Source organism: Monomorium pharaonis, chromosome 9, assembly GCF_013373865.1.
Source record: "Monomorium pharaonis isolate MP-MQ-018 chromosome 9, ASM1337386v2, whole genome shotgun sequence".
Classification (NCBI taxonomy): Eukaryota; Metazoa; Arthropoda; class Insecta; order Hymenoptera; family Formicidae; genus Monomorium; species Monomorium pharaonis.
Window position 1 is genome coordinate 2,772,985 of NC_050475.1, and position 24,901 is coordinate 2,797,885.

Below are 24,901 nucleotides of genomic sequence, written 5' to 3' on the forward strand. Positions count from 1 at the left end.
AATCGACCTATCGACAAACTATTTATCGGATTGGCAGGATCGGTTGTTCTCTTTCTCAGGGTTTTGATATGAATTTTTTTTATTTAAACAATCTCTAGCTTCCTCAGGAAAGTACAAGTAATTTCCATTATATCCTCGCACCAACAAATAATATTGTTTTCGTTAAAATACAATGTTTACGCGTTGTCGTGTGTCTACATGTCTCGTGTCTTCGCCGGTTTGTATTTAATAGCTCTAGATATTGCTACGAGGATCACGGGTGCAGAAACGGAAAAAGAACGCGCGTTTGAATTCTACTGTTACAAAGCCGCTGAGTTTTGCGCCTCAGCTTGAAAAAGAGGAAGACGAATAAAAGGAACGAAACGCATGCCTGACGCCAAATACACATTTCGATATGTATCAGTAAGAAAAAAATGCTTAGCACCATGCGTATACATATATGTATGTGTGGTGCCTTCATGAGGTACATGTTTTGCTATTTTAAGATTTACTTTCGTGTCCGCAACAAAGTGCGAAAAATTGGATAACGCTATTTAACTCTAGAATACAGTTCGAAGATTTTTCGGAAAAAACAGTAACTCTAAACACAACTTTACTTTCCATCGCAAGTTGAATTACCGAGATCTCAGATCTTTTTATTCTTACTAGGACCTTTGATTTAAATATTGCCTCATGAGAATTAGGCAAACCCAGTTTTAGTCATACACGCATTTCAATTTATTTATTTAAGACGGTAAAAACAATCTTATTTCTATTTACGTTCGAATTATATATGCAAATGAGACAGAAATCGAGATGTATCCTAGAGTTTAACGCTTTCCAGAGAACAAAAAACATTAAATTTTGCGAAGAGGGAAGAAGGTCGAGGTGCAATTTCCAAATCAATATTATTATTCTCATTAATGGAAGAAACCCAAAATCGAGGAAAGAAGCACTTACGGGGAATTCTTCTGGAATGTCTTAATAAAAATTCATTGGTTTCGCGCCAAAGCGGTTTAATCGCATATCGAGACGAACTTTCATGTTTGTTCTCGCTCATCTCATCATCAATTGTCAGATTATCGTGTGATTTTAATTAATAATCTTTTTTTTTCTTTCATCTTGTGTTCACACGTATCTAGCCGTAAGTCTGTACACTTTAAAAGATGAAAAGTTTATAAAAGATTGGAAATAAACGCTTGTCAAATTACAAACTTTTAAATACAATGTTCTATATATTCGTATGTAGAAAAAATTTCGCTGTAAATCTGCAGGTAAATGGCTTTTTAAAAAAGTAATAAAGAATTGAAATAAAAAGAATTGGTTCTTTCGAATATCTTTTTTTTTACCATAAACTAACTACCGTCAAATCTATGTACTAGATTATCTTAAAGGTCGGTATTCATAATCAAATCTTATTTTAAGATCATCTCAAGTAATGTTTTAAGGTGCTAATACGGCTCTGTGATTGGTTGATGGCATCTTAAGACTGTACTTAAGATGATTTTAAATATAAGAATCGACTATGAATACCGGCCATAGAGTATAAATTGACAACTATAAAATGCTTTCCTTTAGTTTCTCATTCAATATTATCTGCCTAATAATAAAATAATAACGCTACTAAATTGTAAACATTAATATTAATAATATAACACTACTAATTTGTAAATTTTTAATATTAAATATAATCAAAAAATATCTATCGCGTTATTACTCCTGTACTTTTTCTTCCCTTCTGCTTCGCATATTATTGTTACGTGCGGTTGATAATAATAATAATGTAGTAAAGTACAAACTCTTCTGTGATACGGCACTCTCGGTTGCATATTATTTTGTGATTTTTTTCTCATACATGAAATTCATACATACACGTATCTTGACCGTATCACACTGCTATCGCTCTGTCATATGAAAAATTGGCAGCGTCTCGAGGTTTGTTAGTTTTATAATCCCGTTGCAAAAAATTTTAAAAAATTACAATGGCATATGACTGCCATAAATGTGTTTTCTCTATCATTCGGCTTCTTTCTCTTTTTTTCTTTCTCTCACACACATACGTACACACATACATATACACGGTTAATTATCTCCCTTATTACATTCTCTCCCTCTCTCACATTCGTTTTTTCATTCTTTCGAAAATCTTCGTAGGTAAAGCCATTCGGCGGGTATCGCGCGATTCGACCTTGTATTGAAGGTATGAAGACAAATTCTTTATGGCGCGATATCCTTACACATATTTTTCTCTCGGCTCTAGTCATTATATTAGTGTACTACCTACAGTACTTCGATATATATATATATTTATATATTTATATGTATATCAAGTAAAGGCCACGAGTGTGTTCAATATAAAATTGCTAATGTGTATCGAAATTCGCTCGTACGAAAATAGTTCAGGATAATTTTTTCGGTAGTAAATAGGCCATGCCATCGTTGAATTGTTTACATTTATTAATCCAGAGTGACGGATTGCGCCGCAATAGTGTGTGATGTACAAGGGAACAACTCCGCGACAAGCGACAAAGAGAGAAGCTTATTTTTTAAAAATATAAAAATTTTGGAAACATAATAAATTGAAATCATATAATCACCAAGATATTCTCTCTAAATATGCATACATATAGACGAGATAATTACTTATTCCATAATATTATTCAATACTTGAAGTAAATCTGAAAAATAAATAGAATTGAAATGTCGTGAAATGTCCCCTTGATTGAAACGGTCGCTGCCCAATACGAACTTCAAGATCGATTAAATACCTAAATTTCTAACTCGCTACAATATAAGCCACATGCCTTTATTATTTTGATTCCTCTATGTAGTGACTTACAAATTGCCGGTCAACTTGTGGATGTTAAGCGCTCCCACATTCTCCTGTGTACAAATATGGCCCGAATTAAGCGTATGAATAGAGGAAAAACCATCCGTAAACGGGTAACGACCGCGATCGCCGTCGCGACACATCGGCCGAGTTGTGAGTGGTGGTAATAGATTAATGGCTTCTCGAAAGCGAATCCCTATTATCGAGGACGGACGATACGCGACAACGTGATAAAAATCGCGAACAGGACACCGGCAGGTAACCAGCGATTAAAGATCGCGGCGTCTCGCGACGCGAATAAATGATCGGCAGTAATACTTATTGTGAGGCGAGACAATACTCGGCGGTCAAGATGTTGGATCCGTCGATATGCAGAGGAAGGTTTAAGTAACGGTAACGGACTGTAATCCAATACCGGAAATTTTCTTGTCACTTGGGCATGAAGTGCCTTTACCTTGTCAAAACTGGAGTGATAATATCGTTGCACTAAATTATCAGAATAATAATAATATTCAAAACTATTTTATTACTAGCAAACAGTTAAAGGAGAACTACTAGTTTCACAAGCGAGGCAGTTCTGCGCAAAGTAACGAGAAAATTTATTTCGCTCCTTATCCCGCGATAAAGCCAATGACGATTCTGCGATAGAGTCAATCATATAGCGTCAATTAACATAGAAGTATATATGTGGAAGACGGCGCGAATCGCTCGTTCTCGTCGCGTTCCTCACCAATAAACGGTGAAAGCTTTGATTATCGGTTTCCATGAAGGTATAGAATTGTCATCTAACGTGGACGCAAATATTGCTCATAATTCTTGATGTACAATAGTTAAACATTCGCGCAAATTTTAAGAAAGGCTTGATGTTTAATTCATCGAAAATATGTCTGTTATTCAAATTATTCTATTTATACATCATTATAGATTGTAGAATCTATACCTCTCTCTATACTTTTCTCCTCTCTTACCTTCTATTAATCGGTTTCTCTCTTTCTCTCCTTCTCGTCATTATCATTATCTTGTTATCGTTTTGCTGCATGCCCCGCTTTCGCGAAATTGGATGAAAAATTGAAAGTAGGAAAGGACCTGTATAAGGTAAGTGATTACATGCACGTACATTAATTTACATGTTCTCGAACTGATCAACACGACGTTTGGTGTTGCCCTTGCGAATCTCGCGAAGTGTCTTGTATTTATCGCGGCCTTGACGAACATTTTCCCTGTGAATCTTGTCCATCACCGTCTCCTTGGACTCGTCGCGTGACTGGGCAAGATCTTGCTTCAATGTCTGTCAATCAGAAAACATTCCATTAAAGCAGTATGTACAAAATGTCTCGTGACGTTTGCATTAAATCTTAAGAACATATTTTCAAATTTTAAATAAAGCAGTTAAAAACAAAAGTTTTAATTGTATAAAATTATTAAAATAAAAAATTAAAATAAGAAATTAGCTGAGTAAAATAAATATTAAACTCTGATGTCAACGTACCTTCAATTGATCGTGGAGACGTTCGTTTCTTTCTGCTAAAGTGCGTCGTTCTTCGACAGGATCGATTATTGATTCGTCAGTCGCGAGGTCCTTAGTGACGTCTCCTTGAGGAACCTCGTCTTCACCTTCCTCTTCACCTTCTTCATTCTCCTCGACGTGATGATGATGCGGGGTTTGATTGGCCTGATATTGCCGGTCAGCAAATTCTTGTCGGTATCTTACATAAAAAGTAATAAATATACAATTATTTTCCCGATCGTATTAACTTAGAAACAAAGGATGAGAAAAAAAAGAAAATTGTTCATACTTGGCAGCTTCGAACTCGGCCTGTAATCTCCTAGCTTCCAGGTCCTTAGCCTCTACCTCGGACTGTATGCGTTGTACCTCCTCCTGCTTAGCTTTTATTTCCTGTTCAAGTTTAGCGCGCTCTGCAGCCTCCATCTCATGCGAAAGTTCCAATTTTTCCATCATCACTGTCAATTCCTACGTCATACACAATACAGATTTAATAACAAAAAATAAAAAGACACATGCATATGCAACAAAATTATGTAAAAATTACATAAAGAAAAAAGGAAAAACGGAACTAATTATTCCTTGACAGTATAATGAGTTTTTTTATTATATCGTAAAAAAATGTACTCACCTTCTGGCGATTCTCTAGCTCTTCCTTAGCAGCCTGCAACTGCTTCAGCTGTTCCTCCAAGCGCCGAATCATTTCCTGAGCTTCGTTCAACTCAGCCTGCCGCCTATCCATTTCCTCTGCCATATTTTTTAGCCTCTCTTCATATTCTTGCTGTTTCTTCTCCGCACGTTCTCGTGCAGCTATCTCCAGTTGCAGTTTCTCTCTCTGTTGCTGTTTTGCCATTTTTTCGTCTCTGGCTTGAGCCTAGAGATTTTTTATCACACTTTTGTTACACAATTTAAGAGCAAAATATATTTTACTATTTATTATAATTAATTGAAGTAAATTCTAATAATTACACGGTTACTTTGCTCTTTGGCCGCCTATTGTATCATTAATCTTATTAGTTCACCTAATTTTAATTTTTAAATAAATTCCATATATTATATCATGATTACGTAAAGTGTCAAATATTGCTAATAATGTTATATAATCAGCTTTAGATAACTATATGCATAATAACTGTGTTTTATTAATTTCGTAGCGCAGTATGACGTAATATAATATTCTTACCTTCATCTGCTGCACGTCAATCGTGTCCGGCTTACGTCTGCGCATGTAAAGCTCGTGATTGCCCATGCATAGCGCAAGAATTCTTTTATTAATCTTGACTCTGGTGGCAAAAAATACAAAGTCCGGTGCCTTTTTGTCGATTGGCTTGATTATGAATTTCTTATCATTGAACGAGATATTCCGTATCTCGGACCAAGGAAAGCCGATTTTCGGCGTAAGCTTATCATCCTTCTCGTAGATGTTTAAACCTAAAGCATCCACACCCAACCAAAGGTCTGTGCCCTTCTTGTTGCGAATTTCAAAGTAATTCACACCATACATCTCTAAGTCCTACGGAAAGCAAAAATAAAAGAAAATACTAAAACGCGATACAAGTCCGAGCAATATTTAACAACTTTTTGCATTAAAATATTTTCAAGTGTAGAAATGGAGTCCGCGTTATGTTCTTGTGAAGAAATTAAGAATTATTACTCGTAAGCAAACAAATTAAAATATGCGAATAATTAAAACGTATAATTAAAACACGTTATTGTTACATAGATGCGCAGGTCTTCAGGAACGGATTGCAGCACAAACTAAGATAAGAATATTTCACACGAATAAAAATTTCTAAACACAAACGGGAATTTTTAACACAACTCACGTAACATGAAATAAATTTTGCAGTATACAATGGGTGTCAGAGTTTTTACTCCTTCCTGAAGTCTTCGCCATACATATTTCGGATTTACATTTTGTACATGCTGTTTAACAGATACCTGAGCAATTTTCAGATACTCCATCATGGCGTCCTCTCGCAACATACCACGATGTTCCTGCCACCAGTTTGTAATAGAGCTGTCCCACTCCTCCTTGCTCATTTTATGTTGGTCCACAACGCGTTGTGGTAACAGCCGATCGTTTGCCAAGAAGCCAGCAGGATGGTTGCCCTTCTGATAATCTCCATGTCTCGCTTGAACGGCATACGAAGCCAACAGAACGGATGTTTCCGGTGGGCAGTATATTTCATCCGTGAGAATAGCGTTTTTCACCTGCAATCAAAATTAAACATTCATATCAATATTACTTAAGATTATATAATTATTTAAACGGCAATATCGATTAACGTAAATATTGTAATAAAATTCAATATGATTGTGATGAGTATTGAGAAAATTTTACAATATTTACAAAATCAAGAAAATATAAGAAAATTCAAATCTTATATTTGTTCAAGAGAAATATTCTTCCAAATTGTGAATAAAATTCCACTAATTTCACGTGGTGTCTTAAACTTTCACAAGATATTCTTAAACACTAAACATGTATTTACTTGGTTCAACTGAGCAAAAAATTAAAGCGCATTCCTCGTGTTCGCGTATCCGCCGCGAAGGACGAGATAGCAACGAGAAGAAACGAATCAGATAAACGAACGATAGTCTTGATGCACGTGGCTTAGTCCGATCGACGTATAAATGAGATGCATTGTTTTTATGTTAAATCAATTTGCTCTAAACGTTAATCAGTCTCGAAATTACTTTGAGTATCGAAGCGATAAATTAAAAAAAATATTATTATTGAGATCATAAATGAAGACACATTCCCAGACAGCGAAAGAACAAGATAATGAATAGTTTATGTGTGTATAATAACTTATTAATGTTTGAATAATAGTTTTTTACCTGGAGGTAAAAAAGTCGCAGTGTAATGTCTTGTATCAGTTCTTCGGCGACGTCCTCGGGATAGAACTTTGCACGGAACTTAAACTGGAGTGGCGTCTCTTTCTTGACTTCTTGGTTCATCACCTGCAAGCGTTAAAAAAAAATAAGTGACCAAACCCCATCAAAATTCGTTTTCTCTCGCTTCATCACACTTGACGCTCAAACGTGTAAAAACGTGCAAAGTGTTTATAAATTCATTAAAAAATAGTCAAACATATAAACAGATAGTTCTCGTGTCATAAAGAAAATTACGGCATATAAGAGCGTGAATTGTATGAAATAGTAAAAAAATGTTTTTTATTAAAGAAAGTGTGGTTTTGCATTAAGGAAATTAATACGGTAATCTCACATCTTAGGAATTATTATTTAATATCTTATGTATTACAATAACTAGTATTTTAATGCGTATTATAGCTTAATACATCTTTTACATATCGCAATAAAGTAAGGATATGTAGAATATGTTCGCTATCAAAAAATTTTTTTTTCGCTCGAAAATATTCCTTTTTTACATTTATATAAATTCATATTACGATATTATCACAGATATATTCGCTCTTTATTGTCAACGGTATTATCAAAGAGTTCATTATAATTACGTAATGCGTGCGATATCGGTGTCGTAGATACCGATCGAAATTGAATATCTGCTGGCGTTTCTTAAATTCAGATAGTTGAAAAATGTTCGGCATTGTCGTAAAAATGTGTTTATGAGAATTAGTAGAATCACCTCGAATACCTTGATGAATACACGTGTTTGGCAGTTATTCAAAAAGTCAGAAAATCATTAAATTCTCATAAAATTTGTATATTAATTAAAAAAATTGTTGCTATGTTATTTTAATTACATGATTGTGTAGGATTAAGAGAGAAATATATCCTATAATCTTAATAGAAATAAAGTCTTTGTAATAATATTCATTTGATAATAAAACTTTTAACATATTAGCGGAATTTTCCGTTACAACTTCAATAAATAAAACTGAGAATCGTTCTGAGAATGGAGATGATGTTTTTGCGGACGTTCCATTGTGATACACAATTGCATTTTATTCTTGCGTTAAAAGGCACTCAAAGTGATGAGTATCGCGAAAGTTACTAAAATGTGCCAAGCGCAAAAGTGTTTCCAACAGCAATTCCATACGCGAGGAATGTATTTGTACTTTCTTAAAGTCTCATTATCCATTCCCACGAAATCTTATCCAGATGTATCGCGGAAAGAACAACTACGTCACGAAGATAGAGTGTCGACTTGTCGAGTTTGTGCACCTTATATTTTTACCAAGTACTTATCTGTATTAACGAGGAATAAAAAAATGTTGCGCGAGGCAGATAAGAAACCAACAGCGTTCCTGGTAGCTATCACGAGGACAATTAACGCCTTTTCTCGCGATATCTCGAGAATAATTCGAAAATAGCATTGCGATGCGTAATTATGTAATGTATGCAATGTGTACTATTTTGAAAATCAAATTAAGTAAGATTTGATGACGCGAGATTTCTTTATTCTGTGTTGTGTCACCATTTTCTTACAGCAACTGCCAAACACGTCGTGAACAATTCATAATACTTCATAAAGATTTGCATAAACTATAGTGTATGTTAAGATTAGTAATATTGTATCAAAAAAACACGTGATTATTGCACGATTATCTTGTGCCAAGTTTTTACCTGACCTAATCACAAATAAAAACAACAGTCGTACGATACACATGATAGATTTAATTACATGATAAATGTAACAGAACAATAATTCACACAATTATACCAATCATGTCTCACAGTAAGTTAAGAGAGAAAAAAATATAAAAATACATCTCTCTCAACTTGTAATGATAAAACAAAGCAAAAGAGAAAGCAAATTTTGTTACATTGCAAAAATTTTCGATCGAATATGTTTAAACAATATTTCATCAAATTTTATCTCAATGTGTCAAACCAGAAAAAATCTTTATTATCACATTTTTTTAAATTTCGTTAATTAATATTTTTTCTGCTTATCATATATCTTGTATCATTGCAAATGAATAAAAGCTTAAGTATACGCATTTCGTAAGAATAATAAAAGTTAAATGAGATGTTATCTCTTTGAATAATTAAAAATATGTGAATAAGTAAAATGTGCTCTTTTTCGAATAAGCATTAATGGGAACTGTGAATTTGTCATCTAGTAATTAATTCAGTCAACGTCAAACATAAGGACAAAAGTAAAAGATCACCGATGACGTGTTACTTCTGTTCAATTCGGGAATTCAAATCTAGGTGCTGAGAAACACATCAAAATAATATGTAAGGATCAGAAAATTCTTTGTGATCTTACGTGGCAGATTTTTCGAAGACCGCACGGAACCACCTGCAATTATTTGCTAATATCACATATTATCCTTACAGCTACAATGTGCTAATTGATACATTCACATGCATTCGATCGAAAATATAGAAGGTTTTCATGTGTTTCGCAAATAAATAAAACAAGATTACTGCAACAAGCTGTATTTTGTAAAACTGATCTCGCATTTAAGCAAACAATTTTGTAACTATGTAATTTATGACAATTAAAATTTCAAATAACTCTTTATCAACGAGTAATCTAAAAGACGTGACAACTAAATCGTTTTGACACACGCAACCTAAGTGCGGCTTATCGTGGAACGTTACTTGCACATCTATCGGACGAAAATAACGAAGAATAATTAGATTATGGAAAAAACTCGGTGTATGCTTGTAATGAGATACAGTTTCTCGCGAACGGACGAAGATCGAGGCTTATCCGTGCGTGAGATACGCGTTCCAAGGATGGCATTTAAACCAAAATCCACTAGTCATGATCACGATCATGATTATGATCATGATGTAACGACCTTCTTATTTATCAAACAACATATGATTTGTTATCGCTCTTTTTTTCAGAAGGTATGGCAATTGAGGCGACATCTCGTTTGACGGCAACTGCATAATTTGTAAATGAGTTACACAAGTCACGGGACGGTACTTTATTGCCGTTGTTCTTGATGAATAAAAATTCCTTCGTCTACACGTACGAGAAATCCTTATTCTTGAACGGTTTCAGATACCAAGTCTCGGACTCAATATTAAATACATAATTGAGAAAAGGTGATCTCGTGTCGTCAAACATGCATCGCTTCTTGTCGGCATGCAGGACAAACTGGGCACAACGTTTGTAAGATCAATCAGTTCGCAACTTACCCTAGACAAGAACGAAAGTCCACTCTTCCAGTTGTTAGTATTGCGGTTGGCATGCGTTTAAAGAATAAAAATACGGTGATGTTAAAGTATTGCGGTATTAAAAAAAAAAAACATTCTGCGTATCTCGGCCACGAGCGCATCCTTGAAATTATCGTGTCGACATTCGAGGCATGTTGGATTTATGGTAAACCAGGTAAATGGTGATGAATGCCACCTGTGTGCCGTGTCTCATAATGACAATAATTTTAAGAACCGTCGTGGACACGAGGAGGAATTTAACCCGAGCCAGCGGAAGAAAATGCCATCTTGCATCCATTTTAACCACTAATTCTATATAATGTAACGTCTCGTGTGACATAAACTTACTATTCTCTCTTTCACGAAAATGTAAGAGCGTCGACGAAATTGGGAAAAAAAAGTTCCAAGTGATAAATATAACTTTTGTTAATTTTGACAAAATCTGTAACTATTTTAACTAAATCATACTTCAGTTTTTTTTTCTTCACATAATAAATTTGCCGTTAAAAATTGTTTATCCGCGTACGTCGTAAATATAAAAAAAAATTTATCATAAGTTTGTGAAAATCGCTAATTACTTGAACCGTCAGTCTCGAAAATAAGATTCATTTCTGACGGATGACGTCTTCTAAATCTGCCAAAAATAACTGCGTCTTTAAATCTTGTACTCGATCATCGATAAATAAAGATCGACAGATTATATTACTGAAATAACATCTGACAAAATTTTCACATTACGATTTAAATATTTGCCTTATTTTAATCCCTAAATTAATTATCAATATTATTATTTCAATATTGAAATTTAATTATTGAAATTCAATTATTATGAAATTTAAATATTTCTTATTTTGAAGTTTTAATCAAATTTCTTGAGATAAAAGTATTCGGACTGAAAAAAAGACGCAGTAATTAATTTATATTCTTAAAACTCTTGATAAAAAAAATACCGCGTTCATTATTAAAACCAAGTCTATTGTTAACTTTAATCCCCAATTATTACAACATAAAAAAAATCACAGAAACTTTATATATGTAGTCATATATCTCTCCTGAAATATTAATAATCACAATGTTAATATTCATAAAAATGTAAATCGCAGCGTAATTTGAGTATGAAAGAACGGATTGATCATCAGATTCGACTTTCCAGTCTTGATTCTTTGCCTGGTCTAGGTTTGCATACGTGGCCCCAACGTGGCCTTTTACAGCATAACGCGCGATAACGGAAATACGGCACGAGGGAATGACGGCGGTGAACGGATCGGCGTGACACGAGGAAAACGAGAATCCGCGCGCCAATCGGCCGGAGATCCTGCCGCGTTACATAATACAGTCCACAGTCCACACCTGCGTAAACCCGTCTTTTCCAACTCGCAACCTATTGCGAAGATCAAGCACGATGATCGAGCATCCCCGCAAGATATAGCCCAGTTACATACGTTGCACCGGAGTCCTTGAAACGACGTCGTCTGTTGCTCGCTTCGAGTTTTGGCGCGACGCTTTTATCGCGTACGGCATTAAGTTGTGCTCTCTGACAATGACACAGCTCTAGCGCGATAATAAAATGAACTGCATTATTGTAGTTTGCACGAAAAAGCGGAGAGAACTGAAGAACTCCGCTAATTTTATCCTTTTTATATTACAATTTATTACTATAACTTTTTTAATACTATTTATTCTTTACTCAATTTGTTTCGAAATAATCCTAAATCATTATATTATAAATATATAATATTTTACTGAAGATTATAAAATTCCTTAAAAAAATTAATTATATGATTATACATATTGTATATAAATTACATAATCCTTGTAAACGATTTAATTCTCTACGCCTCGCAAAAGATGTACAACGGCATTAAAAATCGCGCCTGTGAAAAATATCACGACACGTCGTGCTTCATGGTCGCAACGGCGAATCACGATTCAATTAGCGATAAATTCATCGCGCCCATTAATTGCGAAACGCGCGCTCCCAGGCGTGATTCGTAGCATTAGCTGTACCTCATAAGTTACTCATTATCGCGAAATTCCAACCATGTCAACCATTCCAGCTTTATCGGCACCCATGGCTTGGACACCGATAAAATTGCTTTTTCGTATCACGTAACATTAATAATGTTACAAATATACGGCCAAGCCAATGAGTGCATCACTAATGAGGTAATTTTTTTTAACGTTTTTCCCGAAGAAACTAGGATTTATCATAATTACGAATATTCAAGGACTACTGAAACATCACCTTGTTATCTCATTCGCGTCACTAACCAGTTAAAAAAATATTACATTTCTTAGATTTGTTCCTGAAACTTTTAATCTTGAGCAGGAAGTGTCTCAGGAGAAAATTTTCCTTTCTTCCAGTATATCACTAACATACGTATTTATCTCTTCTTTAGTGTAATTCGAGACGGTACATTAGCCTAAGAAAAAGTTGAATTATGAGCCTTGAAGAAAAAAGAACGCGGCACAACGTAATCTCAACGAGCGTATCGCGCTTGGCAAACGCTCGCAATTCACGCGAGAGTCGACCTCTGTTAAAGGGTTAATATGAATCCTAATTGAGAGAAAGTGACGCACCATTAGAAGACACAAGAGAAAAGCCCTACGCGGAATAATCAACAATTCCGCGTACAACAAATTAGGGTAACGCATGAATTTCTTGTTTCTCTATAAGAAAGACAAATTTTTTAGAGCGAGAAAGCCGAGATAAAGAGAACCTTGATATTAAAAAAACATAGATTTTTGAAGGTGTTATCAGTTTCGTAGTGTCAATTTTTGCGAAAAAAAAAGCTATCGATGCCTTGACATTTTCATTAAGTGCCTTTTCAGTTCTTCTATTCCTTCGATTGGAAATAACCAGGAATGAAGCACCTCGTGCTTTTCCGCGGAGAAATTCCTTAGGCAGCTCCTCATCGCGTGACTCATCACAGAGAAGACGGTATTTTCATACTTACAACTGACGTAACACGCTCGATTGAATCATTTAATATAAGCGACACGCATATCAGAGACAATAAAGCGCGGGGGTGGGTGGGTGGTCGTTCGCGTCTCTCTTTCTCATCTCTCTCTCTCTTTTATCGCAACAGCGACGCGATAAGCGTTTCGTTTCTACGAAGACCGCGGCACGACGTCCTCGTTTTCTTTTTTTTTTCCTCTTGAATCTCTGCACGCCTAACAAGCCTTGCGAAACGGTTGACTTGTCTGCGGATGTTATCTCCCCCCTCTTTCTCCCTCCTCTAAAGATGAGAACACCACGCGACGAAATACCGGAGGATCCATCTTACAGAGCATCCCAGATCTATCATCTCACAGATTCTTCGAGTTCGTCTTAAATTCTTGCTTAGGCCAAGGACAGAAAGATCAAAGGATAAAGAAAAAGTTTCCGAGAACTAAATTCCAAAGGTAAAACCACGAAGACAAATAAAAATGTAATATAATGGACTTGCGAGCAGACTCATTTGTTTGAGAATTTGTTAACGAAGATATATTAAATCACGTCGAAAGTTGAAAGATCGTCACGAATCTCGTGACCTATCTCGACATTTTCACCAAAGGAAAATGCCGATTCCAAATTGCTCGAAGTACCCGCAGGTGAAAGGTGGTCGTCGGTAGCCTCGCCAGGAATACCTTATATATCCTCGCATAAAAAAAGATTTTTACACCTCCGCGTACATCCGTACCTCAATCGTTCTGTGATTGATGTATCAATCTTCAATTCTCTTTGCGAAATCTTTTCACTAATGTTAAACACATTTAAAATAGTTAATACAAACCATGCCTTTCTACGGTCATAGCTGGCTGGATCTTCGTGCTATTAAAATCATTACTGTTAAATGGATTATCAATTTAATATTGTGATACTACTAATCAGATTCATCTTATAGCTCTTTTAAAGACTGAAAAATATATTCGGCGCACAGTTCAATGAACTTGGAAAGGTATGTAAAGTAAATATCACAAGTAAATATCAGCTCCAATTATGACCATATAAAGGCATATTCTACATTAGTTGTGTATTTTATACGATTCGGTCTTCTCATGTTTAAAATCTGTATTTCAATCTAAACATTTATTCTTCTATAAGAAATCATTTGTGCATGTGTGCATGTGCGTGTAATCACATATAATCTTTCTCTGGTAAAAAATATTTTTAAAAACTTTTTTTTTATCAACAATAAAAAACAAGAATTAGCTCAGTTTGTCTATTTTTGAAAATTTCAAATACCCATCCTATTGTCCTGATCACACAAAAGTGTGATCATTCCCTGCATGGACTGGAAATCTCTCAATCATCTCTCAATCACGCTCTTCCGCAATTTCTCTCTCGTAAAGGGCAGGTCTCGGAACGTGCCGAAGGAAACCATGTCCTTTCGGGATCTTACCAGGCCGTCGTCGAACTCGTCGTCGTCCGTGTCCGAGTCGGAGTAGCCTCGCAGCTTTCGAACTTTCTTTTTCACCTCCTTCTTCACCACCCTCGCTATCGCGCTTTCCGGCTGCGTGCAATCGACTCGTCATTAAGGGAAAACTTAATAAACGTGCGTTTCACGCCAAAATTGGCTCATTACGGGGAAAATTGGCGCGAGCGGGGATAAACGGAGCAAACTACTACAGCGATTTACCATATATGTACAACGATACATGTAGATAAACTACGTCGGAAAAATGAGTCACAAATTAATTATTGTATTATTACACAATAGTCGTGGCTATATGTAATGACAGATAACATAATTGCATTATCTAATCTGCGGTGATGCTAAATTGATGTCTTTCGAAAATCAGATTATCTGGATGGAATCATCAAAAAAGAAATTGCGGCAAGTCTGTAAATGAGAAACGCCTTGATTCTATAAAGCCTTTCACCTCGCGATTTACGTGATCCGTTAGAATTTTTAAAATTTTGAAAAAGACAATTAACTCGAGTGTATGAAAGAAATCACGAAAAGATTTCTTTTAATTATCATGGTTCAGATTCGTAGATGTCATTCTATTTAAATGTAAATCTTTAAATATCTGAAAGAGATGTCTCGCATCGCGTACAGCGGAATTAACAAAGCTTATCTGCTTCCTTGTTTCAAGTACAAACCGCGGTAAACGGTTGTGGATATCTCCCTCATGTGTTTAATACATTAACCTATATTTTCTTTCCCATCTTTGTTCCCCCGGCAGCTATTCCACGTTGGAATCCAGCTCTAATGTTTTATTTATCGCGTGGAAGTGTGTTGCCAACGGCGCATATCTAAGTACACCTTGAGGTTCAACGAACGACGATATTGTTGCGTAAATAGCCGTCGTGATTCACAAACGCGACAAATTCCACGGAGGAACGCGACCAAAGGTAATTTCGTTTTTCCATATTCATTTTCAGGAGTGTGTTTGACAACCCGAATCATTTTTTTGCGTTAATTTACCGCGATAAGAAGTCTGGCGTCTATTTGACGCAAAGTAAGAACAGAATTGTTGCATATTCATAAGAGCAGAAATATAAATATTGAAAATGTATTCTGAAAATTATTATATCGCTCGAGAGACCCACGGTGTGACTTCGTCGCATAATTAATCGAGACTAAAACAGAAACAATTTCACTCAGGTGTCGTGTTATACCATTTAATTTTAAATGAAATTTAAGTCAAACCGTGAAACAATTCTATGAAACAGACGCGTCTGCTAAAACGAGAGACCCCCACGTGGGAACGGACGTTTTTACTGCCACGCCAGCTGCTCCTCAATTGGCCTGGCACTACAAGCACGTGCCTGTAATTCCAGCCACCGCACAATTTTCACCTGGCGCGCACCTGTCGCGTCGGTTTTTCCTCGTTTTTCCTGTCGGAAGCAGGTTCTCGAAAGTCTCAAACACGCGGGCAGAAAGAGACGAGAAATCCGGAGGCGAGTTCTTATCGACGAGAAAACCGCGCTGAAAAGAAGACAAAAAAAGGATGGCCGACGAGACGGGCGACACTGTGTCAAGGTGAAGGAGCGTCTCCGGCACTAACCGGCCGGGTGAAAGCCGATGGAGCGCGTCTGCCTTGATCTACGAGTAACTGTACACGAACTCGAAAATTGAAGTCGACCGATCGCGAACAGGTTAGCAGGAAAAACCGGACGATGCACGGTTGCCTTGCCGAATTCTCGAGGACAATTGTGCTTGGTCGATTCGCACGCATATATCCTGAATGGAATCCTTGAAAAAAATCATCGGAGTACAACATTTATCAAATAGTCTTAATCCTTTCCTTCCCACCGTCTTATTTGCAAGGCAATTTCTCTTTTTAATTTTTTCTCCATGTATACCAAAATATTTCTTGATCAAAAAATCCAAAATATAATGAGAAATTAATGAATAAATAATCATTGATTAAAAATTGCAGAGATTAATATAGAATCAAATTCAAATAAAAACTTAACGGTAAAAAAAACAGATATTTCCGGAAATCCTATTTATTTTTAATCTGCAGAAAGAGAATGCTTGCGTCTGAAATTTATTTTTCTCCAAATGTTTAGTGATTTGGAAAAAATAACAATGTCAGACTTTTTGCGTGAATTTTCAGGGCAAACATCTGTGATTCTTTAATCGATGATTTTCGACAGAAACGGAGAAACTTTCTACAACATCTTTGAGAACGAAGACGGTTAGAAAAATCGTGCTTCTGATGTGATCAGAAAAAAGGCGTGAAGATGTCAAACATGTGTCTCGCACTTGAAAGACGATGACGTCAGCATTTGTCACCGACAAAGTAAGATCTGAGAAACTCTTTTATCGCCGTTGCACGATTGGCGAGGTAAAAAAAAAGCGATCTCGCCGACCATGCACGCCGATTCAACGAAACTCCATCGGAAAATGTATGTAGAAGATAGACGAAATAGTGAACATCTGGGAAACACTATTTATTTTATTAAAAAGCTTGGCCCATCATTTGTATTTAATACAAACTTTAGTCTTTTGATTGGAAGAAAGTTACACAATGCCTGAATAGTCATCAGGATAATATTATACCATTCTTCTAGCAGAATATCCTTCAAGAAATATTAGAGGAGAAAATCTGTTTTTTTATTCTGCTCTTTAAATTGCTCCATAGTGACTGGATGATTTTTAAGTTGGGCAGTTGACCGGAAAAAATTGAAAGAACAAGACAATTTCGAAAAATAATGTAAAAAGCAACTTTCTTCCTTTGACATTGTTTACTTAAGAGATTATGTCAAAAGAACAGTATGACATCCCTTTGATGACTATTCAATTGTTGAACCTTATTCCAAACAAGCATAAAATATGTATTTAAAGGCAAGTGATGGATTTATCTCTTATTAATAAAAAAATATTTCTTATTCATATTTATTTGTTCATCTCTTGTATATAAGTCAGATCAGAAAGAAACTAAAAATTAAATAGAAAAATATGAATAAGATGAGAAATAAAGGAACAATAATAAATCGAGGATCTTACGGTGTTGAATTTCAGCGAACGGAGTAACATAAACATTCACGGTGCCGGGAGACGTTAACGACCCTCGGCGAAATGCAACGCGTGACGACGTGAGTAATTAACAGAAGTTAAGGGAATATAATCCTTAGAAAAAAGTCCCCTCCCCTCTCTCTCTGTCTCTGTCCCAACCGCGTCTAAGAACAGGTTCTGTATGAATCGGCGCAATGTACTTCACGAACGGCCACTTTGGGACCCGCGCGCACAACGTCGACCCGGGGGAAATATACCCGGGTCTGCTGCGTGCAATTCCCTAGGAAGTCGGCAATTACCTGCTACTTCGTGGCATTAACTCCATACACTTTACGTGCGCGTAAGCGTAAATCTAACGCACGGTCGACCGCGACGATACGCGAATTACACGCGAGACCAATAATCTAATACATCTAAATCGAACCCCCACTCCGTTCTCTCTCAATCAAATAAAAAAGTTGATCGAGATCTTGGCGATTAATCTCGTAAAAGATCTATATAACGGGAATCTCGAGAATCTCGCGTTACGTACGCGTCCCCGCGATTTCTTTCCGAGGTATACTTTCCTTCTTGCCTCGTGGAACTTTTCAACGAGATACACGCGCTCCGTGTTCTTTCCTGTATACTTTTTTTTCACAATCGAATAGTTTCCTCAAACTTGGTTATCGACCGCGAGTCGGTGAAGAAATGTGGAAAATTACCAAGTTTAATGCAAGAGTTTAACTCCAGAAGGCTCTCCTTTCCTAGTCAATATTTTTACACATAACTGGTATTTTGGAGACAAAAAAAGGAGTGGCTCTTTCCCAAAAACCTAGTTAGCAATAAGATACCTGGAAAAAAGATAAAAAGGTTAAAGGTGAAGGTAAAAAAGAAACTCTTGCCTTTTTACCAACAACTATTTAACAAATAATGTCGCTTATTTTAGCAGAATAATTTGATATAATTATTTGAATAAATTATAAATTATTTTACTCAGAAAGATGAACAAAGTCTCTTATATTATCTCCATTTTTAATCTTCATATCCCTTTTTTTCCAAAGATATCCCATCTTACGCCGACTAAATTCACAGGAAAAAAGCAACTTTTTACTTCAACTGCAGTCTAAAAATCTTAATTGGAACCTGAGTTACAAGGATTTAACAGGTTTACAATGGAAAAACCTAGAAATTGATGGGCTAAGCACAATGTACGTAGTGTAAAATTATTCGTTCACAGATCACGTTTCTCGCTATATCTACATTTATGATCTACAGTTACGTGTAGGGATACTTCTATAAAGTAGGAACTCTACATATTTTACAAAGCGGACTGCTACTCTCTGCGGTCGCGGGGTCAGGTGTCGGCCGACTTGACAATTCGGAGCATTTCCATTCTTTCCCTTTCATTCCCGGCAAACAACGCACGCGTCGATACGCGCGGGTGAATCCCGGCGTGGATCACGCGACAACGACGACTGATACAAGCCACCCGTTACCACGGGGCTCAGTTTTCACCGCCGTCAACGCCGAAAATTCATCACGGTGGACATTTCTCGCTCGTTGTCAGTCGACTATTTGCGCGACAAAATGTTATTCGAAAAATACCTAACAGCGACTTTCAACTCTTTACGTAATAAATAATTTAATAATTTAATAATTTTAAAATATAAAATTGCTGGCTTCGAAAAGAAATAAAAAAGAAATCATCTATCAGAGTTGTTTATGCGAATGTTATATAAATTATCAAGATCTTTCACTATTAAATAATACAATATCTGCATACTATTTGTCGTCGTTATATTAGTATACGACATCAAAACTCATACGCTTCGATCCATGACGTGGATCATTTCAGTGCACAGAAAAAAAAGTAATATAGCCAATAAACATATGTAATTGCGGGCTGCCAACTACATAAAATACTCAATACAATAAGATTTAAGCTCATCACACAATGCCAGGCAACAGGCAATATGAATAGGAAATAAAGGAAGAGAGAAAGAGAGAAGATCCTTTCTCTCTTTCATTATTTCTGTTCCTATTGCCTGTTGCCTGGCATTGTGTTTAGGCCCTTACTGTTAATGAAAGTACAATGTTGATACTGCAATAGCATATATTCTTGTATTGAGTGTATCTGTAGTTGGCAGCCCGCAATTACATATCTTATTGTATATATTACTTTCTTTTTCAGTGTGTAATCCAGAAAAAGGAAGATTTCACAACTATAAAGTAGATCAAACCCTCTTCTTCAATTATTTTAGTAATTCCGGTATATCGATGTAAAGCACACCTTAAACCCTTAGTTTCAGAGAACAGATCATGCGTGTGCCTTTAGTCGAATCACAGAGAACAAACAATCTAATGTCAGTCATCTGCAATGTGTAACAAACAATGATACCGATAGAAAAGATTAATAATTTTAATCGTAAATTTAATCGTTAACTTCGATAAAAGATCCAGGTAAGCTCGAAATCGTCAGTCGAGGGGCCAAGCTACAAGCTGGGAGAAAGAGAGAGATGAAAAGATTGAATTCGACTGGAGGACGGTAGGGGGGTGGGTAGTAAGCAGGAAGCGTCGCGGGATGAATACGTGAGTATAACCTACCTTCTTGTAGAGCTTGATCCAGGTGAGGTCGCCCTTATTGTCGGTGTACTGGAGGCCGAAGAACCACACCTCGCGCAGCCCGATCGTCTTGACGACCTGGTCAAACAGCTGCTTCCCGGTGGTCGTCTGCTGGATCGCGAACTCCAGCTCCGCGTCCATCGTCGTCACCCTCACGTTCATCTTCGCGGCACATGCAAAAACAAAACGTCGTCAGACGATGCGAAACGCGTCACCCGGTAGAATGGGTCACGCGAATCTCTTTCTCTCTCTTGAGAGGAAATAAGATTCGTCCCACGTCAGCCTACGTTCAAACCGTTTATTAAAATCATACTGCGCTTTAACGTTCTGTACACGCAATTCGACAATTTTGCCCCGCAATTTTCTTTCATTAATTGGTTAAAACGTTCACAATTTTTCCTTAAATAAACCGTACACTTTCCATGGATGTAACGTGAAAGTAACGAAAATAAACTCCAAATTGTTGCGATCTAAGAGTGAAGGTTTAAAAAAAACCATGTCTATTAAAAAAATATATTCTAGGTACTGTATTGTCGAAGACTCCGCTGTACGCAGGCATCTCAACGCATCGCGAGATGTATTTTCAATGTATCGCACCGCAAATCCAGACTCAACGCATCTCTATCACGAGACGTAGAGAACGAAATTCAAACTAGTAGCGTCGGTAACGGCCGGCTTACCATCTTGCCGCCGGCGACCATGTCTGCGAGATTCGTTGGAACACCTTCACAGGAGGAAAGAAGAAATCACACGCGATGCAAAGCGCAAAATAAATGCGCGGGAAACAGAACTTCTTCGCGAATGCGGGCGACGTTCGATAACGTCGATGTAACGCACGATTGACGGATCGTGTTAACAAACGAGCGAGCGAACGAGCAAACAAACGTACGCGATCGGCCTTTGAGCCGGTCTCCGGACAATGGGGCCCCGAAACACAAGTGCAACCGTCGTCGACGCGATCGCCCCTCCCTTCCGCAAAACGACGCGCCACGGTGCAACGCTTCTCCCGCTCTGAGCTCCCCCGAGCGACGGCGACGGCGCACGAACGCGGCGGTCACGTGGGCCGAGCCGGTCGGCGGCGCGGCGACCAATCGCGGCGTGCCGGCGATACCAGGTGCCGCGCGCGGAAGGAAGCGACCCCGCCTGGCTCCAACGTTTTTCGGAAACCGCCGATTTTGCGAGACCGTTGCGATCCAGGGCCGTGAATTACGTGGATTGTTTATGTTACGTATTAAGCCTCGTCTACAGAAGTTGTAAGCAGCCAGTTGCGACTCGCGACAGCCAATGAGCGCCTAGTCTCTAGTTAAAGCTCGACCGTCATTGGCTTCTGTAAACGAGACTTTACTTGGGTTTGTAGAAATCCTTTTCTATGTGTGTGGACCATGCAAACGATATTAGATTATCGTAAATTGAATGGCACAATAAAGGTTGCGCTGTAAACTTCAGGATTATTTACGTATTGGTTTACTTTATGTTTATAATAAAAAATAGAATCTAATTTTCACTAAGGAAATTTACATGTTCCATGATTTTACTAATTTATTATTTACGTAGATAACAAGTAAAACATAGTTTCTGTAGTTTACGTTATATTGTATGATCATAATGTACATTATTTATATTTTGTGCATAATTTTGCGCTTAAGCCTGTGTCGCAAGTGTCGTTCCTTCCTTTCCGACTTGAATGCGTAAATTTTTTTTGCTTCCGCCGCGGACTTCCTGAGATTGCGGAAGTTCAAACGCGCGTCAGCCAGACGCATCGGTTGCTGACAAAACGCGGAGCGTAGGCGAACGTGATGCATGCTATTCGTATCGAGTTAGCACAGGATGTTCCAGCGAACGAGCGGAATCCTGTTTCACGAGGCCGACATTGTAACATTGTCGGCGAGCGTTTCAACGGCGCTACGCGTAGCGTTATTTAAAAATCTCATTTACTACAAGTTACGATCTAAAGCCTCGTCTACAATGAGTCGTTAGTCGTTGGTCATAAGAAGTTTAACCAATCATGCTCGCTTATTCTTCTCTAAGTTTAACTGTGATTGGCTAGATTTCTTACGACCAACGACTACCGACTCATTGTAGACGAGGCATAATGGCGTTAATCGTTGATCGTAAAAAATCTAGCCAATCACAGTTGATCTCAAATCTCGTCTACAGAAGTCGCAAGCAGCCAGTTGCAACTTGCGACAGCCAATGAGCGTCTAGTCTCTAGTTAAAGCCATTGGCTGTCGCAAGTCGCAACTGACTGCTTGCGACTTCCGTAGACGAGACTCCAGAGACACTCCTTTCCCCGTCGTCCGTTCGTCGTACGTCGCACGTTGGAGTTGTGTGAAAAGTAACTCCGAGAAAAAGAGTTTCTCCCTCGAAAGAAAAGAGCAAAGGGAGGGGTGCCTGCCTCAGCAGGTGTGCAACAAGTCAGTAGGGTACTAGCTCGTTGCACGGCTGCTCGACCTCTCGGATGCGTTAAAGGCCGATGCCTTTCACATTTGCGATACACACGCGATATCGCATTCCTTACGTCGCCGACCTACGCGGCGCGAGGTGTCCACGATTGAAACGCGTGACGAATAGAAAAAAAGGCTATTTAATCTTACTTTAAATTGCTATACAAATCTATTTTCCATAACAATTTAAAGTAGGATTAAGTTGCTACGTATAAAGTTATTTATACTGTGCTTGCTCTTGCAGAATTAATTATTAAAAATTATTTATTTTTATTATATTTATTATATTGTACGAGTGCGTGTATAAAAATTATACAGATTTTCTATAAAACATTTATATACAGAAACATGATAAATTTTTTGCACTGTAGAAATATAAAGATACTAAGCTTATAATGTTTTCATTCTTACTGTACCCGATTAATTTATAACGTTAACGATTATTCAAAATGTTTTCTACACCCGAATTTCGTTCAATAAATTGATATTATGAATATATGAGTTGTAACTTTTATTGTATAACAAATTGGAATCCCCTCGAGTAAAAACTGAATATGGATGTTTAATTAATAAAAAAATTTGCTGCAACATGTGCTTCATTTTTATGATGTTCAAGCGTAAAATATCTTTCAGGTGGCTATTTTCGCGAATTAAAACGATTGAAATTGACGAAACAACTTAGCGTTTGGCCTTTCCTCGACTCAAACGTAAATCAATTTCGCGTTATGCAACGCTTTGGTTTTATGCAAATAAGGTATATTGCTTGATTTAAATAGACGATGCCTTCACGCGTTTCGCGTAAACAACTAAATTTCGTGAAAAAGCCGCATTCAGTATATTCCACGGGGAATAAAGCGAGAAAGTAGCTCCTTGAATCTTGAGGAAAAAAATAGACGTACACGCGACTCGGAGGACCATTGCCTTTCATACGTATACGCGTCGCGAATTACATAATGAAGTTACGTAAAAAAGAAATTCAGTCGTGAATGGGAGAGACGAGTCAGAACACGTCTGCATAATTGTTTCATTTTTGTACACGCGGGGTGTTTATTTGTGCAGATTCGAATAAAAGACATCTTATTCTTTGTGTAATATTAATAGAAAAAAAAGAAAAGAAAAGAGGACAGCGTCTCAAGTGTGGCTGCGTTTTCATGGTCGGGAAATACCGCGGTTTCCGTTCGTTATTCATCGCTTTGCTGGATCAAACGGAAAGATGTATATCGTTCTTCCGCTTCACTCGCAAGCGAATGCAAAGTGTATGTCTACCTGGTAACCGAGATCGGTTTAATTACACCAAGTTACGACTTCGATGCAACGGCGCACGCGTTGGTGATTAAAAAAAAAAAAATCACAATCGCGATTGTTTCTCCTGCACAAAGAAAGAAACTAACTGGAATTACCGATATCTTTGCCTCTTCCGATTTCTCTTCGAATAACGGAGTCTCTTAGGAGCCAAACTGATTTTATAATTTCTGTGAATTTTTTAATTTTTATCACCAGAACGCGCGATTTATTTTTATAACGCTTTCTCCGTGTTCATTTACTTCGTAGAGCCAATCGTTTTGGCTTCTGAGAAGTTCAGAAGTTGCCAGCGTTGCAAAATTATATATGACCGCGACAAGTATGCGCGAACAAGTCGGATACCTATCTTATCGCACGAGAATTATTGCACAATAAACACGCACAGTTTTTTTCGATCGCGTCATAAAGCGGGATTCGACGGTATTCCGCGAACGTACATGCAATACTCGGAAATATATTCGGATATCTTCCTGGCATCTCGCCTCGACGTTAATGTCTTCCGCTCGCTTCGTATCACTTTTAAATCTTTTTCTCACCACGAAATATCGAGGTGGCTGCTAATTATTGAAGCGAGGTGGCTGCACCACCAACTATCCTCTACGTCGGAAACTAAATTACAACAAGCAGTTTGTTAAATCATCTTAGGAGAATCTCGTACCCAAAAATTCTTAAACGTACA

General features: G+C 37.3%; 1 protein-coding gene across 9 annotated transcripts in view; it reads right to left on the reverse strand.

The window, feature by feature from the left end:
* Positions 1–61: 61 nt before the first annotated feature.
* Positions 62–24,901, reverse strand: part of LOC105831895 (moesin/ezrin/radixin homolog 1) — a 33,163-nt gene continuing 8,323 nt past the window's right edge. For 4 of the 9 annotated variants that reach the window (XM_036291674.1, XM_036291675.1, XM_036291676.1 and 1 more), the window contains exons 3-13: positions 20,459–20,638; positions 14,807–14,917; positions 10,404–10,427; positions 9,517–9,549; positions 7,158–7,280; positions 6,255–6,527; positions 5,497–5,826; positions 4,945–5,187; positions 4,606–4,781; positions 4,299–4,515; positions 62–4,097 (exon numbers count right to left, since the gene is read on the reverse strand). In XM_036291674.1, coding sequence (XP_036147567.1) covers positions 3,933–4,097; positions 4,299–4,515; positions 4,606–4,781; positions 4,945–5,187; positions 5,497–5,826; positions 6,255–6,527; positions 7,158–7,280; positions 9,517–9,549; positions 10,404–10,427; positions 14,807–14,917; positions 20,459–20,638 — 1,875 coding nt within the window. In that variant the 3' untranslated portion in view covers positions 62–3,932. Of the gene's footprint in view, positions 4,098–4,298; positions 4,516–4,605; positions 4,782–4,944; positions 5,188–5,496; positions 5,827–6,254; positions 6,528–7,157; positions 7,281–9,516; positions 9,551–10,403; positions 10,428–14,806; positions 14,918–20,458; positions 20,639–21,156; positions 21,399–24,901 lie in introns of those variants that run through there. The other 5 variants (XM_036291673.1, XM_036291679.1, XM_012672351.3 and 2 more) reach the window with 5 other exon arrangements.